This window comes from Dendrobates tinctorius, unplaced genomic scaffold, assembly GCF_039654945.1.
Source record: "Dendrobates tinctorius isolate UK_male_01 unplaced genomic scaffold, ASM3965494v1 ptg000254l, whole genome shotgun sequence".
NCBI classification, from domain to species: Eukaryota; Metazoa; Chordata; class Amphibia; order Anura; family Dendrobatidae; genus Dendrobates; species Dendrobates tinctorius.
The window spans coordinates 2,978,125-3,001,979 of NW_027361921.1; the positions used below are offsets into that span (position 1 = coordinate 2,978,125).

The 23,855-nt window shown below is 43.5% G+C and overlaps 1 protein-coding gene across 9 annotated transcripts in view; it reads right to left on the reverse strand.

Moving 5' to 3' along the window:
- Positions 1-23,855, reverse strand: part of LOC141067695 (tRNA N6-adenosine threonylcarbamoyltransferase, mitochondrial-like) — a 210,391-nt gene that overhangs the window by 113,291 nt on the left and 73,245 nt on the right. For all 9 annotated transcript variants that reach the window (XM_073558093.1, XM_073558092.1, XM_073558097.1 and 6 more), the window contains exon 4: positions 22,790-22,994. In XM_073558093.1, coding sequence (XP_073414194.1) covers positions 22,790-22,994 — 205 coding nt within the window. The remainder of the gene's footprint in view (positions 1-22,789; positions 22,995-23,855) is intronic.

The following is a 23,855-nucleotide window of genomic DNA, read 5'->3' on the forward strand; positions in this document are numbered from 1 at the left end:
TGGTCCGTGTAGATCTTAAAAGGATTTATAGCTCCCTCCAATAAGTACCTCCACTCCTCTAATGCCAACTTGATGGCCAACAGCTCCCTGTCACCAATGGAGTAGTTCCGTTCCGAGGTGGAAAATGTCTTGAAGAAGAAACCGCAGGTGACGAGCCGCCCGGAGGAAGACTTCTGAAAAAGTATCACTCCGGCACCTGTGGCTGAGGCATCTACCTCAAGAATGAAAGGTTTGATAGCCTCAGGATGATGGCGTACGGGAGCTGTGGCGAAGGTTTGTTTCAGGGACAGAAAGGAGTTTTCGGCCTCCGACGACCAGACGTGAGGGTTGGCCCCCTTGCGAATCAGAGAGGAGATGGGGCCGCTCAACGAGGAAAAGTGGGGGATGAACTGCCGATAGTAATTCGCAAAACCGAGAAACCGCTGAATTGCCTTGACACCATGAGGATGCGGCCAATTGAGCACAGCGGACACCTTCTCCAGGCCCATGCATAAGCCCGAGTCAGATGATGTAACCCAAGAACGGGAGAGACGACTGTTCAAAGGCGCACTTTTCGAGTTTAGCATAAAGGCAATTCTCGCTCAGGCGCAGCATTACTTGACGGACGTATTTTCTATGGGTAGGCAGATCCGGAGAAAAAAACGAGAATATCGTCCAGGTACACCACCACACAAGAGTACAGTAGATCCCAGAAAATATCATTCACAAATTCCTGGAACACTGTGGGGGCATTGCACAAGCCGAAGGACATGACAAAATACTCATAGTGCCCGTTCCTGGTGTTAAAAGCGGTCTTCCACTCATCTCCAGGGCGGATACGGATTAGATTGTAGGCCCCACAGAGATATAGTTTAGTGAAGATTCGTGCTCCTCGCAGCTGGTCGAATAGCTCCCGAATGAGAGGTAGCGGGTACTTGTTCTTAATTGTGATGACATTGAGACCCCGGTAGTCGATGCAGGTACGATGAGATCCGTCCTTCTTGACAAAGAAGAAACCTGCACCTATGGGTGAAAAGGACTTCCGTATAAAGCCTCTGGCCAGATTTTCCTGGACGTACTCGGTCATGGCTTGGGACTCGAGAGGATTCAGTGGATAGATTCGGCCCCTGAGTGGCATAGAGCCTGAAACGAGATCGATCGGATAATCATATGGACGATGCGGGGGCAGGCTCTCCACTTCCTTCTTGTTGAAAACGACCGCAAATAACCAGTAGGCCAAAGGTAAGTCTGCAGGCACCGTAGTAGGCCCAGAAGACTTTATTGGCTGAATGGGAAGCAGGCACCTAGTCTGGCAGGATTGACCCCAACGTAGAATGTCACCAGATCGCCAATCAAGGATGGATTCGTGAATTCTTAACCACAGAAGGCCTAGGAGGAATGTAAGAGACGAGGGCAGCACGTAGTAGGCGATCTTCTCCCGATGCAATGCTCAGATATGTAGCGCCACTTTTTCGGTGACCAGGGTAACAGTTTCCCGCAAAGGTTCGCCATCGACCAAAGCTATCTGCCGAGGAGTCTCAAGGGACCTGACAGAAATATGAAATTTTCTGACTGCCTCGAGCTGAATGAAGTTCCCTGCTGCTCCAGAATCTATATATGCCACCTCCAAGAAGCGACTGGAACCCAGATTCAATAAAACAGAGAGGGTCAACTGTAGGGAGGTATCACTGACACCTAGGGAGGCCTCTCTTACCTGTCCTAGGTGGAGGCGTTTCCCGGCTTCACTGGACAAGAACGCAGAAGATGGGAGGCGCTGCCACAATAGAAGCAGAGAACCTGTGTGAGTCTCTCTTTGCGGCACTGCTCTGCCGGCTTGAGATGATCTACCTGCATGGGCTCTGCTGCCGAGGCTGCAGAGGCAGAGGCGAATCGAGAGCGGGGGGGCTGCGTGTAGCTGGAGATAGAGAGGTAAGTCTTCTCTCTTTGGCAGCTTTGCGGGAACGTTCCTGGAAATGCAAGTCAATGCAAATCACCAGGGAAATGAGATCCTCCAAAGACATTGGTGTGTCTCGACCCACCAGGTCATCCTTAATTCGAGCACACAAACCCAGCCAAAAAGCTCCCACCAAGGCCTCATTGTTCCATCCCAGTTCGCAGGATGAAATCGAATGGCGTACTGGCCAAGAGAGAGTGCCCTGTGGAGATTAAAAAGGGACTTGGTGGTAGAGGCCAGGCGTCTGGGCTCGTCGAAGACTTTGCGAAAGGTCTCCAGAATGGTGGAGAGCCGGGAGACCAGAGGATCGTCTCGCTCCCAGAGGGGATTCACCAGGCCAAGGCCTCGCCCTCCAAGTGGGACACCACAAAGGCCAACTTATCTTGGTCGGTGGGGCATTGTTGTGGCAGCAAATCAAATTGCAACTGGCATTGGTTTAGGAATCGCCGACACAATTTGGGATCTCCGCTATACCGCGGAGGTTTAGCCAAATGGGGCGGTGGGTGTGGAGCCGGAGCCTGGGCAGGGGCTGTGGCGACGGACTGTAGAGAGAGAAGTCGGTTATCCACTGAGGCGATATAACTAAGGATGTGGGCTTGGGTATCGCGTTGCTGGAGACCAGCCAGCTGGGACGCATTGCCCGGATCAGAAGGCTGCAACGCCGATAAACGGGACTCAATGATCTTTAAAAAGGCCATGATCCTGGTCTGATTTTCCCATAGGAACACCAGTTCCTTTAGGGCAGAGGCTGAAGTACCAGCAGGGTCCGTGGCCTGATTGTGTTGTGAGAACTAGAGGAACTCCTAGGGTGGACCCGCTGGACCGCGGCAACGAATCTCCCTCGGGTGAGCTGACCAGGTGGACCACCCCCTATACAGGGAGCGTTAGGGGCAGGCACATGGGAGACTATCGCCACGGCAGCTGGTACCCAGGGGTGAACAACAGGAGTCACAGCGGGAGACAGGGAGGACAGGCAGGAGGACTGACACAGCAGAGACACAGGAACACGGGCAGTAATGAGATGCAGGTAGGCACGGCTGTGACACAAGAACACGGGCGGAATGGAGACTCTAGCAAACAGGCTCGGCTGAGACACGGAAACACTGGCAGGACGGTGACACTGGCTGGCAGACATGGCAGAGACACGGGAGCACGGGCAGTTTAGAGACACTGGCTGGTAGACACAGCAGAGACACGGGAGCTCGGGCAAGATGGAGACACAGGTAGGCTGGCACTAGGAGAGCGCAAAAATGGAGGACATAGGTAAGGGCAGGAGATAGGCAACAAAAGCTAGTGGCAGAGAGCGCAGGGAGACGTGGGGCCAGAATCACTTGTGCGGCACAATTGACAGTCAGGCACAGCCAGAAGGAAGAGGCGGCCTGATAAGCAGAGTGTGCGGCTGGACTTCCGGGTCAGGGTCCTCCAGGAGCATAGAGCAGACTAGGGAGGAGCAGCAGACATCATAGAGAGGAGTGTGCGCTGCCGAACCCAGTGCGCACGCACCCTGACGGGAGACAGGAGCTGGAGCAAGCGCCAGGTGACGGGCAGGAGCATGCTGGAATGCTGAGGACCGGTAAGTATGCCGGGGCTCAGGGGCGGCAGCATGACAGGCGGGGGCAGTCTGCTTTGACCTTCCTGACAGTGATTCCATTTTGGAGACTACACTCATCAAAAAATTAATCTAGTGATGTGGTGTACAGCTTGATCCCACAGGTGCTTCATTGATTTTTATAATGTTGAGCCATGAAAATTAAAAATTACATTTTTCACAACAAAAAAGTTGCTTAAGCCCCAATTTTTCATTTTCCCCAGGGTAACAGGAGAAAATGGACCCAAAATTTATTGTGTACTTTCTCCAGAGTGCGCCGATACCCCATATGTGGTGGAAAACTACTATTTTGGCACACAGCGGGGCTTATAAGGGAAGGAGCGTCATTTGAATTATGGAGCATAAACGCAAAGTAAAATTGAAAAATTTAAAATGTTTATTGATATATCTCATAAAATGAATAATTTAAAACAACAATGATACAGGTAAATACCGATAAGGGTGTAGAACATGGGAGTGACCCCTGAGCAACCAAGTTCATAGATGAAAAAAAGGTAAAATAGACAGATACACCATTATTATGTAAAATAATTTTTTCTACATACAATATTAATAATAAAAACCAAATGGTTAAGATAAATAGTCCACAGGTGCAATACAAAGTGTACAAAATATATAATGTTTTAAGTGTCCAGTGGCAAAACACTGACATGACAAGTAGTAGTCTATGACAATAATGCATATGGACCCATGCAAACAGTGATTTTATGCATTATTGTCATAGACTACTACTTGTCATAGCAGTGTTTTGCCATTGCACATTTAAAACATTGCACATTTTGTACAGTTATTGCACCTGTGGACTATTTATCTTAACCACTTGGTTTTTATTATTAATATTGTATGTGTCCATCACTATTTTACATCTTAACGGTGTACCTACCTATTTTAACTTTTGTTCATTTATGAACTTGGTTGCTCAGGAGTCACTCTGCCTTGTTCTACACCCTTTTCAGTATTTACCTGTATCAGTTTTTTTTAAGTTACCATATTCATTTTATGAGATAAATCAATAAACATTTTCAATTTTACTTTGGGTTATATACTTCCCTTCTTCTGGGTCTGCCATGTTAAGTTTGCAGAGCTCTTGATGTGCTTAAAACAGTGGACACCGCCCACAAATGACCCCAATTTGGAAAATAACCTCCTCAAGAGTTTATCTAGAGGTGCGCTTCACAGAATTTTATCACGTCAAACTGTCAACACTAAAAAAATGTGTTTTTCCCACAAAAAATTTTGCTTTAGCGCCAAATTTTTCATTTATACAAGTGTAGCAGGATAAAATGGATGCCTAAATCTGTTGTACAATTTCTCCCGAGTACGCCGATACCCCGTATGTTGCCGGAAACAAATGTTTGGGCCCACTGCCGAGCTCTGAAAAGAAGGAACGACATTTTGGAGAGCAGAGTTTGATGGAATCGCATGTGGGTGCTATGTCGTATTTGCACAGCCTTTCTGGTGCCAAAACAGTGGAAAACAGTGACCCCATTTTGGAAACTACACCCCTTAATGAATTTATCAAGGCGCATGATTATAATAATGCTTTTGGTTTGATTGGTGTATTAATTTTTATTGTGGTGGTATGTTTAAGATGTGAGGAGTAATTCAGGATATAGAATAGTATTGTGTAAACAGGGTAAAAACTAATTTTAACAATTCATTGTTGTGTCGTATGCTTTGAAACAACCCGTAATGCAAAGGCAAGGTTTCTCAGGGTAGGTTTCAAAATTGTGTCCTTTAGTATTCCCCTTTTAGCGCATACTCTGCACCTTTTCTATGTTCCTCCTTTCCCTGTAGTTTGGGGAACAATACCAGAAAAATGTTGCCCTGGTACAATACGGGCACTATCAATGTCTGAGGTACTTGAAAACAACCAACTGAAACTGAAGGAAGGTCATCATATTACCTGTACATCGAAGCTGCACAAAAGCATTGAACAAGTGCGATTGTACAGGGGCAGAGATATCCTGGAAGTTGGGAATCTCAGAATTTTGTGAAACTGAAGCCACATCCCATGACCAGCCCTGTTATCAGTCACCAGAGGGGAGTTAACGTGTTAGTAAAAGGCAAATGCAAAATTTTGGTCTTTGTCAGTCCTTGGAGGTGCAGCTAACTGTGGCTCCTGTCCATTTTCTTTCTGCAGTACCTCCCTCTATAAATCTGAAGCCACTGCAGAGACGTCAGGTTTAGCAAGTTTCTTTTTTTATCATTTTTATTTAATGTAATTGTATATAATGTATTATTTTGTCCCCTTTGTAAAATCTTTTGTATTTTTTTTTTTTTATGAACACTGCCTATATTTCTGGAGTAAACATAAAATTTAATAGTACTGTGCCGTTTGGATACAGTTTACAGAGCAATCGGCCCAGTCTGTAAATCGATTGGTGGTGAGAGCTAATAATCTTTCTTGGGTTATTGGGGAGTTGACAACGACTGTGCCAACTAACGACTGTGTATATATGAAATATTGTATTTGTTAACCCCTTATCCCCATGAGCTTTCTTCGGTTTTGCGTTTTCATTTTTCGCTCCCCTCCTTCCCATAGCCATAACTTTTTTATTTTTCAGTCAATATGGCCATCTGAGGGCTTGTTTTTTTGCAGGACAAGTTGTACTTTTGAGTATCATTGGTTTTACCATGTCATGGACTAAAAAACAGAAAAAAAAATCCAAGTGCGGTGAAACTGCAAAAAAAGTGCAATCCCACACTTGTTTTTTGTTTGGCTTTTTTGCTGGGTTCACTAAATGCTAAAACTGACCTGCCATTATGATTCTCCAGGTCATTATGAGTTCATAGACACCAAACATGTTAAGGTTCTTTTTTATCTAAGTGGTAAAAAAAAAAAAATCTAAAGGTTATTAAAAAAGAATTGCTCCATTTTCCAATACCCGTATCGTCTCCATTTTTCAAGACCTGGGGTTGGGTGAGGGCTTAAATTTTGCATGCCGAGCTGACGTTTTTAATGATACCATTTTGGTGCAGATGCGATCTTTTGATCGCCTATTATTGCATTTTAATGCAATGTCTGGGCGACCAAAAAAAAGTAATTCTTTTTTTCTCGCTACGCAGTTTAGCCATCAGGTTAATCCTTTTTTTATTGATAGATCGAGCGATTCGGAACACGGCAATACCAAATATGTGTATCTTTGATTTTATTTTTGTTTTATTTTGAATGGGGTGAAAGGTGGGTGATTTGACATTTTATATATTTTTTATAATTTTAACCCCTTTACCCCCAAGAGTGGTTTGCACGTTAATGACCGGGCCAATTATTACAATCCTGACCACTGTCCCTTTATGAGGTAATAATTCTGGAACACTTCCATGGATCCTGGTGATTCTGACATTATTTTCTCGTGACATATTGTACTTCATGTTAGTGGTAAAATTTCTTTGATAGGACTTGCGTTTCTTTGTGAAAAAAATGGAAATTTGTCGAAAGTTTTGCACAATTTTTTTGTTTGTAAGTTATAAGGGTTAAAAGTTAACCAGCGATTTCTCATTTTTACAACACCATTTTTTTTTTTGGGGGGGTAGGGTCTATTTGATAGAAAACACCCAAAAGTGATACCATTCTAAAAACTGCACCTCTCAAGGTGCTCAAAACCACATTCAAGAAGTTTATTAACCCTTCAGGTGCTTCACAGGAATTTTTTTAATGTTTTTAAAAAATGAACAGTTGGCTTTTTTTCACAAAAAAATTATTTCAGGTCCAATTGTTTTACTTTCCCAAGGGTAACAGGAGAAATTGGACCCCAAAAGTTGTTGTGCAATTTGTTCTGAGTACGCTGATACCCCATATGTGGGGGGAACCACTGTTTTGGCGCACGTCAGAGCATGGAAGGGAAGAAGCGCCGTTTGACTTTTTCAACGCAATATTGGCTGGAATTGAGATCGGATGCCATGTCAGGTTTGGAGAGCCCCTGATGTGCCTAAGGGTATGTGCACACATTTCGGATTCCAATGCGGATATTTCCGCATGGATTCTGCAGAATCCGCAGGTAAAATGACCTGCGTTTTACCTGCAGATTCCCTGCGGGTTTTCTGAGGATTTGGTGCAGATTTCGCCTGCGTTTTTACACCTGCGGATTCCTATAATGGGATAGGTGTAAAAACGCTGCGGATTCCGCACAAAGAATTGACATGCTGTGGAAAATAAACCGCTGCGTTTCTGCGTGGAATTTTCCACAGCATGTGCACAGCGCTTTTTTGTTTTCCATGGTACTGTACACAGCATTAAAAACTGCTGCGGATCCGCAGGGCCAAATCCGCTGTGGATCCGCAGCCAAATCCGCAACATGTGCACATACCCTAAACAGTGGAAACACCCCACAAGTGACCCCATTTTGGAAACTAGACCCCCCAAGGAACTTAACTAGATGTGTGGTGAGAACTTTGAACCCCCAAGTGCTTCACAGAAGTTTATAACGTAGAGCCATAAAAATAAAAAATCATTTTTTTCCACAAAAATCATATTTTTTCCCCTTATCCTATTTTTTATTTTCCAAAAGGTAACAGAAGAAATTGGACACCAAGAGTTATTGTGCAATTTGTTCTGAGAATGCTGATACTCCATATGTGGGGGTAAACCACTGTTTTGGCGCATGGCAGAGCTTAGAAGAGAAGGAGCACCGTTTGACTTTTTGGCAGCTGTCACATGCTAAAAGACGCTTTTTATTGCAAAAAATAGTTTTTGCATCACCACATTTTGAGAGCTATAATTTCTCCATATTTTGGCCCATAGAGTCATTTGAGGTCTTATTTTTTGCGGGACGAGTTGACGGTTTTATTGGTACCATTTTCGGGCACATGACAATTTTTGATCGCTTTTTATTATAATAATTATTTTTGCTTTGCTTTATTCTGGGAGCTATAACTTTTTTATTTTTTTGCTGATGATGCTGTATGGTGGCTCGTTTTTTGCGGGATAAGATGATGTTTATTTATATACGTCTTTTTGATCGCATGTTATTGCACTTTTTGTTTGGCGGTATAATGATAAAGCATTGTTTTTTGCCTTGTTTTTTTTTTTTTTTAAGGGGTTCAATAAAGGGGTTAACTAGTGGAACAGTTTTATGGGTGGGTCATTGCAGGCACGGCGATACTAAATATGTGTACTTTTAGGCTATGTGCCCACGTAGCGTTTTATTCCGGACACTAAAAACCGGACTCCTTCCCAGAAATCGCGCGTTTTTTTCCGTGCGATTTCACGGCGATTTTACCACGATTATGATCGCGATTTTCACGTGCGATATTCAAGCACTTTCCAAGCGATTTCAAGCATCGCTTGGAAAGTGATTGACAGGTTGGTCACACTCGTCAAACATAGTGTTTGACAAGTGTGAGCAGCTTTTTACTATTGAGGCTGCCTATGCGGCATCAATAGTAAAATATAGAATGTTAAAATGCTAAAAATTAATAAAAAAAAATCGGGGTATATTTACGTTCCGGCGTCACGCGCTGCATTCCCGGCCTCAGGCGCTGCATTCCCGGCCTCAGCGTTCCCAGTAATGCCTTGCGAGACCTGTGATAACGTTGGTCTCGCGTTGCTATAGCGATCTCGCAAGACCGCTAGAGTCACGCGAGACTACGTCATCACAGGACCTTGCCACAAGGCATTACTGGGAACGCTGAGGCCCGGGAATGCAGCGCGGGACGTCGGAAGGTAAATATACCCCGATTTTTTATTTTTTATTCTTTTTTTTTTACAGGGGTATGGTACCCAGGGCCTGGAGGACAGTCTCCTCTCCTCCACACCGTGGGTACCAACCGCACATGAGACGCTTAACTTCGCGCATGGTGGGCATAGCCACATGCGGGAAGTAAGCGATTCTCATGCATTCCTATGGGTGCGGAATAGCAGCAATTCTTTGCGATTCCGCACAAAAGAATGACCATGCTGCGATTTTTTCCGCAATGCGATTCCGCCGCGGAAAAAAGCGCAGCATTAGCACAGCATGTGCGGAATGCCATAGGAATGCATGGGGGGCGTTCTGTACACGATTTTTAAACGTTTTTGCGCCGAAAATCGTGGCAAAAACGCTTAAAAATCGCTACGTGGGCACACAGCCTTATAGTTTTTTTATTCACATAAAGAAATGAATTTATTGGGGAATATTTTTTTTTATTTAGGATTTTTTAAAAATTATTTTTACACATTGTTAAATTTTTTTTTTTTAGTTTTTTACATTGTCCCAGGGTGGAACATTACTATGCAAAGTCAGATCGCTGATCTGACACTTTGCACATCACTGTGTCAGATCAGCGATCTGACAGGCAGTGTAGGAGGCTTCTCATTGCCTGCTTCAGGTGGAATCATAATCCACCCGTAGCTATTAACCAGTTAAATGCCGCTGTCAAACTCTGACAGCGGCATTTAACAAGCGCTTCCGGTAATCGTGCCGCAAATACGCACACCGGTAACTCGTGTCACGTGATCAAGGGTCACCAATGTGTCGCCATAACAACCGGTGGTCTCATGGAGACTTCTATGGTTGTCAGTGCCAGATCGCTGTGCGCACCACCCAGTGGTTGGCGATCCTAGGACATGAGCAATTCTACTACATAGAGGCGATCTGACAAAGTTGTCATTTTGTGGGATCAGATTGTAATTTCCCACTATATATTCATAGGTATATCTAGTTTGACACTTGTCATGATATGGCAATTCCTCTGGACCCTTTAATGACATCTGTCCACATCAGTAACTTCGGATATAAACATTATACTTTTATGGAACATGATTCTCCGATCGATAAACTATTTGGTATTGACCCCAGACCTCTTTACCCGAGTCCTTTATGATTTACTTTTTGTTCTTTATGTAATCATGTTTTACTGATTCGTGTTTCTGAATGTTAGTACACGACACTTTAATAAAAGTATTTTTGTATTATATTTAAACAGACCCTTCTTGATTCAATTTTTTCAGTATTTAAGTATAAGTCTGAGTTCACACGTCGCGGTTTTTTCGCGTTTTCGCGGCAGTTTTAAACGCGCAATTTTGCCGTGAAAACGCGAAATATAAGCATCCCATGCATTTCTATGGGATTCCGCAATGCTGTGCTAATGCTGCGTTTTTTTCCACGGCGGAATCGCTTCGCGGTAAAAAACGCAGCATGCTCATTAATTTAGCGGAATCGCTGCGATCCCGCACCCATAGGATTGCATTGTTCTGCTTACTTCCCGCATGTGGCTGTGCCCACCATGCGAAAAGTAAGCAGAACCCACGGTCCGGACGAGAGGAGACTGTCCTCCAGGCTCTGGGTACAATATCCCTGTAAAAAATAGAATTAAAATAAAAAATATTGTTATTCTCACCTTCCGGCGTCCCGCGCAGCCTTCCCGCCTTGCGCCACGCTCCCGGTCCCAGTAATCCTTTGCGAGAATGCGGGAGCGCGACGTCTCGCGGTCATTTGCGATGACGTCGCGGGAGCGCGACGTCTCGCGGTCATTCTCGCAAAGGATTACTGGGACCGGGAGCGTGGAGCAAGGCGGGAAGGCTGCGCGGGACGCCGGAAGGTGAGAATAACAATATTTTTTTTTTTTTTTTATTAGTTTTACATCCTATCTTTTACTACTGATGCTGCATAGGCAGCCTCAATAGTAAAAAGTTGGTCACACTTGTCAAACACTATGTTTGACGAGTGTGACCAACCTGTCAGTCAGTTCTCCAAGCGATGCTCCAGATCGCTTGGAAAACGCTAGCATTCTTGCAAGCTAATTACGCTTGCAAATCGCTAGTTTTCCACGGGAAAATCGCGGGAATCTAAAATGTGATTTTCCCACGGAATAGAATTCCAGAATTCTCGCTGTAACTTCCATGAGAGTTCCGCTACGTGTGCACATAGCCTAAGGCTTCTAAGTAATAATTACTATTTCTTTTTCTTAAAAAGAAATATCCGACATCACTAACACTGTGATGTCCACTACTATAATAATACACATTATATATATAGTGGTCTCTAACTTTTGCCAGAGTGTGTGTGTGTGTGTGTGTGTGTGTATATATGTGTGTATGTGTGTATATATATATATATATATATATATATATATATATATATATATATATATATATATATACATACACACATACACACATATATACAGCTCTGGCAAAAGTTAGAGACCACTGCAAAGTTTTGAGTTTGTCTGATTTTTCTCTTTACAGGTATATTTTTGAGTAAAATGTAAATTGCTCTTTTATTCTATAAACTAATGACAACATGTCTTCGAATTTCCAAGCACTAATTCTAACCCTAACCCCAACCCTAATTATAACCCTAACCCTAATTGAAAAATAAAAATATTTTCTTTATTTTATTATTTGTCTATACTTATAGGGGTGATAAAGAGGGGGTTTATTTACTTTTTTTATTTTGATCACTGTGATAGGGTTTATCACAGTGATTGAAATGTACCTGCAGTGAATGAAAGACTCTGCCAGGTGCCGGCAGGCAGATTCAGTGGGTGCACTACGCATGCGCCAGCCATTATGGAAGATAGCGGCGCCCATACTGGAAGACCGATGGACAGCGGGACATGGGAAGTACCGGGGGGGCAATCGGAAGGCGGGGAAATCAGAAGGTGGGGGAGCAGATACTGCCGGCGGCAGGTCGCCGCCGTCAGTCGGTGGCGGGGGAATATCACCACCGTCAGTCGTGGGGGGGTCTGATCGGTGTCTCCAGCCATGGCTGGTGCTATTGCAGCATTGGCCATGGCTGGATTGTAATATTTCACCAAGTTTCATTGGTGAAATATTACAATTGCTCTGATTGGCTGTTGAAAGTGAAACAGCCAATCAGAGCGATTGTAGCCGTGGGGGGGGCAAAGCCAACCCCCCTGGGGTGAAGTACAAAGCCCCCTGTACCTGCGGGTCGGGTGAACTTTCATTGACCCTGCTCACCCGACCCGCAGGAGGGCGATCTCCCCATCACACAGCATATGCGTCACAGGTCGGATTGGCACTGACTTTTATGATGCATGCGGTGTCACAGGTCGGGAAGGGGTTAAGGATGGAGGCAACATGACGCTCACTGTATCACTCTGCTAGTTAAGCCAGAATTAAGCCATTCTTTTCTTCACCCAACACTTTTCTGCCTGTGGCATGATTAAAAGTTATTTTTTCATTCCTATTACTTTTAGGATATTACTAGCACTTGTTTTGCCATCCAGCATGTGTTATTTGCAAGAGGATTGTGAACACCACAGCAGGGTTTTTTATACTTCCCTTCTTTAAATAAGATTTGGTTTAGGTGATCACCTAATCAGAAGCACATTAAGTAGAATGAGGTGTACTCTGGAATTCAACGGACACTGGCATGGAATGGCTGTCAGACATGTAGAGAAGCTGATTTTTATAAAACTGTGCAGTAGTCTCTTAATTTTTGCCAGAGCTGAAGTAAGTTTGCCCACTGACAAAGACATGAACAAAAGATATATAGACAGATATCCCTTGCGGATATATATACACACAAACACACATTCTCCCACCCTCTCTATGAATATCCACATAAAACCGGCCCATTTATGCAACTTTAGTTTAAGCCTCACAACACTTTAGCGTGCAGGAGGAAAATACTCTGGCTTTATAACACTGACGCAAATAAGCTGGTAAAGTACTGTAAGGGAGATATGTGTCACTGCGCTTAATGGCGTCAGTCATATAAAGCCAGAGTATTTTCCTCCAACTGAAGTGTTGTGAGGCTTAAACTAAAGTTGCATAAATGGGCTGGTTTTATGTGGACATTCATAGTATGGGTGGGAGAATGTCCACCTTATCTCCTCCAGCAGAGCTGGCACCACGGTGTCCTGACAGGACCTGTGTAATATCACAATCATGTGATCAGTCACATGGTCTGGGGCTTAAGCACTTGGCTTCCAAAGGCAGCAGTGTTCTGTGCGCCTCGAGAGGAAGCACTCCAGGAAAGTGTTCATGCATGTGTTGTATGCTCAAACCTCAACCATGTATGTTCTACTAGCGGTGAGCGGGAGGAACCACGCTCTCAGAAGGACTGTGTTTTCTGCCACCATTTTGTTTTACCTTGGTTTATATGCTGCCTAAAATAAACCAAAGGAAGTTCTTAAAGCCGCAGCATACCCATGTCTACCTTCGTGTGCAGCCGAGTGAGCCAATCTACCACAATATTATATATATATATATATATATATATATATATATATATATATATATATATATATATATATATATATATAGATTTACAGTTTGATCAGCAATACTAATCAGAGCACTGTGGCAGCTAAACACACATGTGTCAAAAAAAAAAAAAAAGGTGCTCCAAATATTGATCAAGTATGCTCAGCACAGAATGCAATTTGGGGGTGGACGAAGGACACACACATAAAAGGCGCAGAAAAAATGTACCAAAAATGCAACTGGCAAGTGGGGAAGAGCAAGTGAGAGAAGCTGAAACAGGGATTCGAAACTTTGCTGCTGCTGTAATCACAAATGAGACACAGAGAGCGGACTGCAGACAGCCCAGCACACAAGATCGGATGATCTGAAGCTCTTGATAAAGCACGATCGCAGCAAATGTCTACCAATTATTATTCTCTCACAAGTGAACCAGGGATTGAAGCTTGAGGAAGATAATTTGCATATTCCAGGTGCCTTCTGTGAAAAGCGAAGAGTCTCCCTAAGCAAGAGGATCATTGGATACAGCCGGGACCAGCTGCTTGGAAAGCATCGCCGAACCGCCCGCCTTACAGCGCACAAATTTTTGCCTCTAGCACATTATTGCAAGAAAGCTTTCCTGATTGAGTAAATTACACAAGAAGGGAGACACGCAGCAAGTCAGCAGGATCTAGGAGCAACATGGCAGATGTGACAACCTACATGGTGAGCTGCAACATATGCTACATGTTCACAGATCGACCAGAAGAAGAATCCAACTTCACCTGCCAGAAGTGTAGATTAGTGGCCCTTTTAGAAGAAAAGGTGCGTGGTCTGGAAAAAAAGAATTGCAACTTTGAAACTCAAAGAAAATGAAGACTTCCTAGACAGAACAGAAGTATCTCTACTGGTCACAGAAGGTGAAGAAAGTGTCAGAGAACATCCAAAAGCAGACGAGCGGAAGCATGTGACCAAAAGAAGCAAGAAGACCATAGAGACATCACCAACCACACAACTGACAAACCGATACCAAGGCCTTGCGGAGGATGACGATGGTACACCTAAGGATGAGGCACAACCAGCAAGCAAAGAAGAAAAGGGCACACAGCAACACCCAGAAGTGACAACAAAAAGTACAGCCAAGAAGCGAAGAAGAGTGGTAGTGGTGGGAGACTCACTACTGAGAGGCACAGAAGCAGGCATCTGCAGACCGGATATAACCGCAAGAGAAGTATGCTGCCTCCCAAGTGCGAAGATCAAGGATGTGACCGATAGGATACCAAAGCTCATCAGTTCCAAGGACGTCCACCCATTACTTCTCATACATGTTGGCACCAATGACACGGCAAGGAAGGACCTACCGACAATCTGCAAGGACTTTGAAGAGTTGGGGAAAAAAGTAAAGGAACTGGATGCACAGGTAGTATTTTCTTCTATCCTCCCAGTAGACAGGTATGGCACCAGGAGATGGAACAGGATCCTTGACGCGAACAACTGGCTAAGACGATGGTGCAGACAACAAGGATTCGGATTCCTGGACCACGGTGTGAATTACCTGTACGATGGACTCCTCGCCAGAGACCGACTACACCTCAACAAACCTGGGAAACACACATTCGCCAGAAGACTCGCTACACTCATTAGGAGAGCGTTAAACTAGAAGAAGAGGGAATGGGAAGAAAAATGTTAGACACGAACATGAAACCAGATATTATACTCATGAATGATATGAGGTGCAGCAAAGAAGATCCAAGACAACATACTCAGAAGGGAGGTAAGAAAATTTCTAAAACAATCAACAGGGAGGAGGTTGGAACAAAGCAAAATTCTCTAAAATGCATGCTCGCAAACGCCAGAAGCCTGACAAAAAAGATGGAAGAACTAGAAGCAGAAATATCTACAGGTAACTATGACATAGTGGGAATAACCGAGACATGGTTAGATGAAAGCTATGACTGGGCAGTTAACTTACAGGGTTACAGTCTGTTTAGAAAGGATCGTAAAAATCGGAGTGGAGGAGGGGTTTGTCTTTATGTAAAGTCTTGTCTAAAGTCCACTTTAAGGGAAGATATTAGTGAAGGGAATGAGGATGTCGAGTCCATATGGGTCGAAATACATGGAGGGAAAAATAGTAACAAAATTCTCTTTGGGGTCTGTTACAAACCCCCAAATATAACAGAAATCATGGAAAGTTTACTACTAAGGCAGATAGATGAAGCTGCAACCCATAATGAGGTCCTAGTTATGGGGGACTTTAACTACCCGGATATTAACTGGGAAACAGAGACCTGCGAAACCCATAAAGGCAACAGGTTTCTGCTAATAGTCAAGAATAATTATCTTTCACAATTGGTGCAGAATCCAACCAGAGGAGCAGCACTTTTAGACCTAATACTATCTAACAGACCTGACAGAATAACAAATCTGCAGGTTGTTGGGCATCTAGGAAATAGCGACCACAATATTGTACAGTTTCACTTGTCTTTCGCTAGGGGGACATGTCAGGGAGTCACAAAAACACTGAACTTTAGGAAGGCAAAGTTTGACCAGCTTAGAGATGCCCTTAATCTGGTTGACTGGGACAATGTCCTCAGAAATAAGAATACAGAAAATAAATGGGAAATGTTTAAGAACATCATTAATAGGCACTGTAAGCGGTTTATACCTTGTGGAAATAAAAGGACAATAAATAGGAAAAACCCAATGTGGCTAAACAAAGAAATTAGAGGGGCAATTAACAGTAAAAAAAAGAAAGCATTTAAACTACTAAAGTAGGATTGCACTGTTGAAGCTCTAAAAACTATGAGAAAAATTCTTTATCTAAAAAAATAATTAAAGCTGCCAAATAGGAAACAGAGAAGCAAATTTGCTAAGGAGAGTAAAACTAATCCCAAGCTGTTCTTCAACTATATCAATAGTAAAAGAATCAAAAGTGAAAGTGTAGGCCCATTAAAAAATTGTGAGGAAAGTATGGTTGTAGATGATGAGGAAAAAGCTAATATATTAAACACCTTCTTCTCCACGGTATTCACGGTGGAAAATGAAATGCTAGGTGAAATGCCAAGAGACAAAGAAAATCCTATATTAAGGGTCACCAATCTAACCCAAGAAGAGGTGCAAAACCGGCTAAATAAGATTAAAATAGATAAATCTCCAGGTCCGGATGGCATACACCCACGAGTACTAAGAGAATTAAGTAATGTAATAGACAAACCATTATTTCTTACATTTAGAGACTCTATAGTGACGGGGTCTGTTCCACGGGACTGGCACACAGCAAATGTGGTACCAATAGTCAATAAGGGCTCTAAAAGTGAACCTGGAAATTATAGGCCAGTAAGTCTAACCTCTATTGTTGGTAAAATATTTGAAGGGTTTCTGAGGGACATTATTCTGGATTGTCTCAATGAGAATAACTGTTTAACACCATATCAGCATGGGTTTATGAGGAATCGCTCCTGTCAAACCAATCTAATCAGCTTTTATGAAGAGGTAAGCTATAGACTGGACCAAGGTGAGTCATTGGATGTGGTATATCTTGATTTTTCCAAAGCGTTTGATACTGTGCCACACAAGAGGTTGGTACACAAAATTAAAATGCTGGGTCTGGGGGAAAATGTGTGTAAATGGGTAAGTAACTGGCTTAGTGATATAAAGCAGAGGGTGGTTATAAATGGTGTATTCTCTAACTGGGTCGCTGTGACCAGTGGGGTACCGCAGGGGCCGATGTTGGGACTTATTCTCTTCAACATATTTATTAACGATCTGGTAGAAGGTTTGCACAGTAAAATATCGATATTTGCAGATGATACAAAACTATGTAAAGCAGTCAATACAAGAGAAGATAGTATTCTGCTACAGAGGGATCTGGATAAGTTGGGAACTTGGGCCAAAAGGTGGCAGATGCAGTTTAACAATGATAAATGTAAGGTTATACACATGGGAAGAAGTATCAATATCACCATTACACACTGAACGGTAAACCACTTGGTAAATCTGACATGGAGAAGGACTTGGGGATCCTAGTTAATGATAAACTTACCTGGAGCAGCCAGTGCCAGGCAGCGGCTGCCAAGGCAAACAGGATCATGGGGTGGATTAAAAGAGGTCTGGATACACATAATGAGAGCATTATACTGCCTCTGTACAAATCTCTGGTTAGACCGCACATGGAGTACTGTGTACAGTTTTGGGCACCGGTGCTCAGGAAGGATATCATGGAACAAGAGCGGGTACAAAGGAGGGCAACAAAATTAATAAAGGGGATGGGGGAACTACAATACCCAGAGAGATTAGCAAAATTAGGATTATTTAGTCTAGAAAAAAAGACGACTGAGGGGCGATCTAATAACCATGTAGAAGTACATAAGGGGACAATACAAATATCTCTCCGAGGATCTGTTTATACCAAGGAAGGTGATGGTCACAAGGGGGCATTCTCTGCATCTGGAGGAGAAAAGGTTTTTCCACCAACATAGAAGAGGATTCTTTACTGTTAGGGCAGTGAGAATCTGGAATTCCCTGCCTGAGGAGGTGGTGATGACGAACTCAGTCGAAGGATTCAAGAGAGGCCTGGATGTCTTCCTGGAGCGTAACAATATTATCTCTTACAGTAATTGTTAGGTTCTTTAGAAGGACGTAGATCTGGGGATTTATTCTGACAGAATTTTATAGGCTGAACTGGATGGACTAATGTCTTTTTTCGGCCTAACTATGTTACTATGTTAAGTACACAGGGGCTATACAACTGCTCTGCACAACAGATATGAGGGAAATATGGCATGCAGAGCAGCTATCATTATTTTAAATGAACCCTTTTGATGCAAATTGGTCAGTACCTATTGAATGACCAATTGGGGCTAAGAGGATCAATAAACAGATGTGACGTAAAAATAACTCCATTCCTTTAGCTTGCTATTATTGGTGATCTCTAAGACAGCACTAATCAAGCTCTTGACAAGGGATTACTCCATCCCTTTAGCTTGCTATGATTAGTGCGATCTGAGACTGCACCAATCATCACTTGACAAGTTCTATTTTTAAAAAACCTTATTGCTAAAATGATGTGAACGGCCGGTCACAATTGACAGGCCAATCACAGCGATTGTCACTGCTTAGGCGCTGGGATTCTCTAACCTTTCCTGGCGCCTGCGCACTGCAGTACTTTGCTCTGCCCTCAACAGGGTAGATAAGTACGCCTGTGCAGGAGCGAGATGCCAGGGAGCGATGAAGCAACAGGAGGGCGACAGCGCAAGAAGATGCGAGGCACCGGACCCGGACCTGCGACACCCATCGGACCGGACCGCCCCCCCCCTCCGGGTGAGTATAATAAAACTTATTTTTCTTATCTTGCAGGTCATATCGGGGGCTCATCTACAGCATTATAGAATGCTGTAGAGAAGCCCTGATAGGCAGTGGCCGCATCTGGTTTGGTTGGAATTGTCTCGACTGGAAAAATAAGGTTAAAATATGTCTATCATACCTGATCAAAAGTAGTATGTACCACAAAATTGTGCCAAATCAAGACTAAAGGTGGTCAAGCAAAAAGTAACTCTCACATACCTCACAGAAAAAAGGGATTTTGCCAAGAGTGTACTTACTGGACAAAATTAATAAAACCATAATTAAAATCTACAGTATTTTCAGACGATAGGACACACCTAATTATAACAATCACACCAGGTTTAGACATCAGAAAAAAGGAAACACATGCCATATTTTTCGCTTTATAAGACGCACCTGTTTATAAAATGCACCCCCAAATTTGGTGAAGAAAAAGAGAAATTTTTTTTTATGTTAAATGGAGGTGTGTCTTATAATGCCAGTGTCTGTCTTTCAAATCATATATATGTCACTCATCCTGGTATCTATATAACCCCCATCCTGGCACATTGCCCCCTTGTGCTGGCACATAGCCCCCCATCCCAGCCTGGATATGGCCCCCCCGGTCACTATATGCCCCCCCCTGCTGGCCCTCACATGGGCCCCCCTCTCTCTATGCCCCCTGCTGGCACACACATGGCCCCCACCTCTCGATATGCCCCCGTGCTGGCATGCACACGGCCCCCCGTCCCTATATTTCCCCCTGCTGGCATTCACACGGCCCCCCCGTCCCTATATTCCCCCCTGCTGGCAAGCACATGATAAAATAAACACTTAACTCACCTTCCGATGATGGCTCCTGCTTCCAGCATCTCCGTGGCTTTCCTGTGTCTGTGCTGACATCCTCCTCCTGCGAGGGCGCGCGGTAGCAGCTGCTCATTCAGGCAGTTCATTGTAGCTTCAGGACCTTCCATCACGTGACCAATAGGACCTGCGGTCGTGTGACTCAGTGCACATTGGGGCGGGGGGGGGGGGGGGGGGGGGGGAGTGAATGCACATGTAATATGCACCGATCCTCTGTCTACCAACGTGGCATGGCTTCAGCACCGAGGTGATGGACAGCGGGTGCAGTGAATATTACATGAGCCTAATGAGCGGGAGCACGTGACCACCCGCTGTCTCTGCAGCCCGCAGCCAGCCCATCCCAGCCCCCTGACACCACGCCAGAGCGCCCCCCCCCCCTACTCTGTAGCCCAGCAGCACACAGATTCGGATTATAAGACGCACCCCCCACTTTCCCCCAGAATTTGGGGGAACAAAAGTGCGTCTTGTAATCCGAAAAATATGGTACTTCCTAGTAATGAAAACTTTCCTGGCAGTTAAAAGATCTGAAGGGGTCAATATCACTAATGTTAATGCACTAGGGTAAAACAAGGAGTTATTAAACCTAGGGTTAGTGTTTTTTCACAGCATGTGCATTTTACATACATAGCTTTACAGAAAGGAAATTATATACACTCTCTGCAGTGCACACATATGCACAATTCTGAATTCACAGTTTATACACACACTCAAGTTTTGCTACATGTACACGCACAGCAATCTTTCTTGTACACTCAACTCTTCTACATATGCATACAGCTTTCTTACACGCACAGCTCTCATATATACACACACACACACCTCTGCCACACACAGCTCTCCTACAGGCATGTAATTACATCCCCTAAAACAGTGTTTCTCAACTCCTGTCCTCAAGATCCACCAACAAATCATGTTTTCAGGATTTCTTTAGTATTGCCCATGTGCAATGTGAATGGAAATCCTGAAAACATGACATGTTTGTGGGCCTTGAGGACAGGAGTTGAGAAACACTGACCTAAAAGATTTTTCAGCATCCTTGCAGGTCCGGTAGCTTTCTCTCCTGCCCTGCACTGATCAGATTCAGTGTGAGACAGGAGGCTAGAGTACTGTGCTGTCCAAAAACCTGGGCTGTGGCGTTTGTAAGCCAAACCTTTGACTAAGACTCCTCAATTTCCCTGACTCCCATCTCCACGACTCAGACCCAACAGCACTGGTCACTACTGAGCATGTAAATAAAGTGCAGCACTGATTCATCTCAACTAAAAGCCGAGATCCTTAGATCAGGAACAGAAAAGACATTTATAGGACATTCAGAACTTTCCCAAATTCTTATGAAAAATTTAACGCACATACTGCATTGAACCAACTCCATCAATATGGACACTGACTCTACGACTCTGAAGCCCTGCTGAAAACACATGCAAAAATGCATCGAAAATGCTGCAAAACCACGTGTTATTGACACTGTGCTTTTCCTGCCAAGAGATTCAGAGATGATGCAGAAAATTCTGCATCCAAATACTCAACGCGTCCTCCTACCCTTATGATCTATGGGCAGTCCTTTAAGCAGTTAATCATTAAGGGACTTAATTTATAGCCTGTAACTAAACAACAAGCCTAAAGGTTATATAAAAAGTGGGCCAATTTTGTCCACAAATTATGGCAGTGATGGACACTGAAAATTGGTGAGGGAGATGCTTTTTACATCACATGCATTATACAGACCAGAATAGATCATACTATGATTTTTTTTCCACATGGTTCCTCGGTATGCGTAAAGCATGGCGTAGATGAACAAAATAAATGCTTATTTGAACAAGCCCTAAGAAGTGTGATGTATAAAAAAGGAAAATAGCCCCCCAATGCTAATTTCTTTGTAGCACAATCACGGACATTAATCATATGAAATTAGAATTTCACAGATAGATTTGCTAGTTGTTAGTCTGCCTAACTGAATAACTTACCATAAGAGATGGCATGACAGTCATTTAAAAAAGTAATTTGCATTGATTGCTTTAAAGGGAATCTGTCACCTCTGTAAATGACCTATCAATATGGGCATACAGGTATTAGAAATGTTACACTGTATTCCTCCATATTAACGGTATTGATACTGAGAAGTGTTATTTTCTGTCTATATGTTAATGATTTCTTACAGGCTTCGGGGCGTGCAGTGCCTGGAAGAAAATCCTGCCTCATGTCTTCATTGTTATACTACCTCCCTCCCATCAGCGTCAGTTATGGCCCCGGAATCCTGTGCCAGCGCCCTGCACTCCCTCAGAAATACATACCTCATCCTCCCTTCTGTGCGCGCTGCATTCAGAGATCTTCTGCCCAGGCAGTGACCTCCGGTGTGCGCCCCGATAATATGCTCTCCCCAATTCCTCGCTACATAGTCATCGCTAGGAATCATGTGTACATAGCAATGACTATGCAGGGAGGAAGTGGGGAGAGCATCGAAGTGGTGCGCACACAAGAGGTCACTGGAGCGGAAGTTGCCGGCGCCTGTGTAGAAGATCCCTGAATGCAGCACCCACAGAAGGGAGGATCAGTTATGCATTTCTGAGGGAGTGCAGGGCGCAGGCGCGTTAGATTCCGGGGTCATAACTGATGCTGGTGGGAGGGAAGTAGTATTACAATGAAGACAGAAGGCAGGGATTTCTTCCAGGCACCGCACGCACCGGAGCCTGGAAGAAATCATTAACATAAAAAAACAATATAACATTTCTCAGCTACAAGACCGTTAATATGAGGCATACAGGTAGGACTAGTGTAACATTTCTATTACTTGTATGCCCATATTAAGTCATATACGCCCCGAGGGTAACAGATTCCCTTTAACTAGAATATTGAAACTACTTAGGCATATTTGATGTGGATGAAAAAAAGTAAAAAAAAAAAAAAAAAAAAACTCAAAATCCAAATATACCTTCCTGATCCTCTAGTTTTTTAATAAGGCGATTATAATGGTTGCGCAATCCAGTAAAAGAAAAGTTGCAGTCTTGGTAATGTGCCATTGGAGGATTGTGGTTGATAAACCTCTTTTCGCCAAACTGAGCCAAGTACTCTATGGACTGTCCGCCACTCAATGTGGAACATTCAGGAAGTTGGGACAATGAGAGTCTTCTGGCCACCTGAAGAGAAATGATACATAGATGTCAAACATTTTTGTATTATTTCCACACAATTACAGTTCAGGTCACATATGAGATTGTACAATACTATATTATTGAAAGAAAATACAGCAGTAACATAATTTAAAGGACCGCTCCAAAGTTTTGTCTTTTAATGCCTTTTCTGCTACCTAACAGTGATGTGTCTAAAATGTGTGCATTAAGTTACCGTACTTAACTGTCGCGGTCTTCTACCATTTGTAGTTTCGCTCTGATCGCCTCCTGCATCAAGTGACAATTGAGACCTGTCAGTTCACACTGCGTCTTTTGTATGGGAAAGGAAGTAATGGCCAAAAACCCTGAGCTGTGGTCAAATGATGCAACACAGGACCAAGTTGGAAATGGCAGAAGACAGAGACCAGTACACACTACACACATAGCACTGATTGGTATCAGTAAGGCAATAAAATAAAACAATAAATGCTGAAATGGTTCCTTAACCCCTTAATGACCAGGAGAATTTTTGGTTTTGCATTTTCATTTTTCACTCCCCTTCTTCCCAGAGCCATAACTTTTTTATTTTTCTGTCAATATGGCCATGTGAGGGCTTGTTTTTTTGCGGGACGAGCAGTACTTTTGAACGACTCCATGTCGTGTACTACAAAACGGGAAAAAAATTCCAAGTGCGGTGAAATTGCAAAAAAAGTGCAATCCTACACTTGTTTTTTGCTTGGCTTTTTTGCTAGGTTCATTAAATGCTAAAAGTGACCTGCCATTATGATTCTCCAGGTCATTACAAGCTCAGTCACCAAACATATCTAGGTTCTTTTTTATCGAAGTGCAGAAAAAAAATTCCAAAGTTTGTTAAAAAAAAAAAAAAAA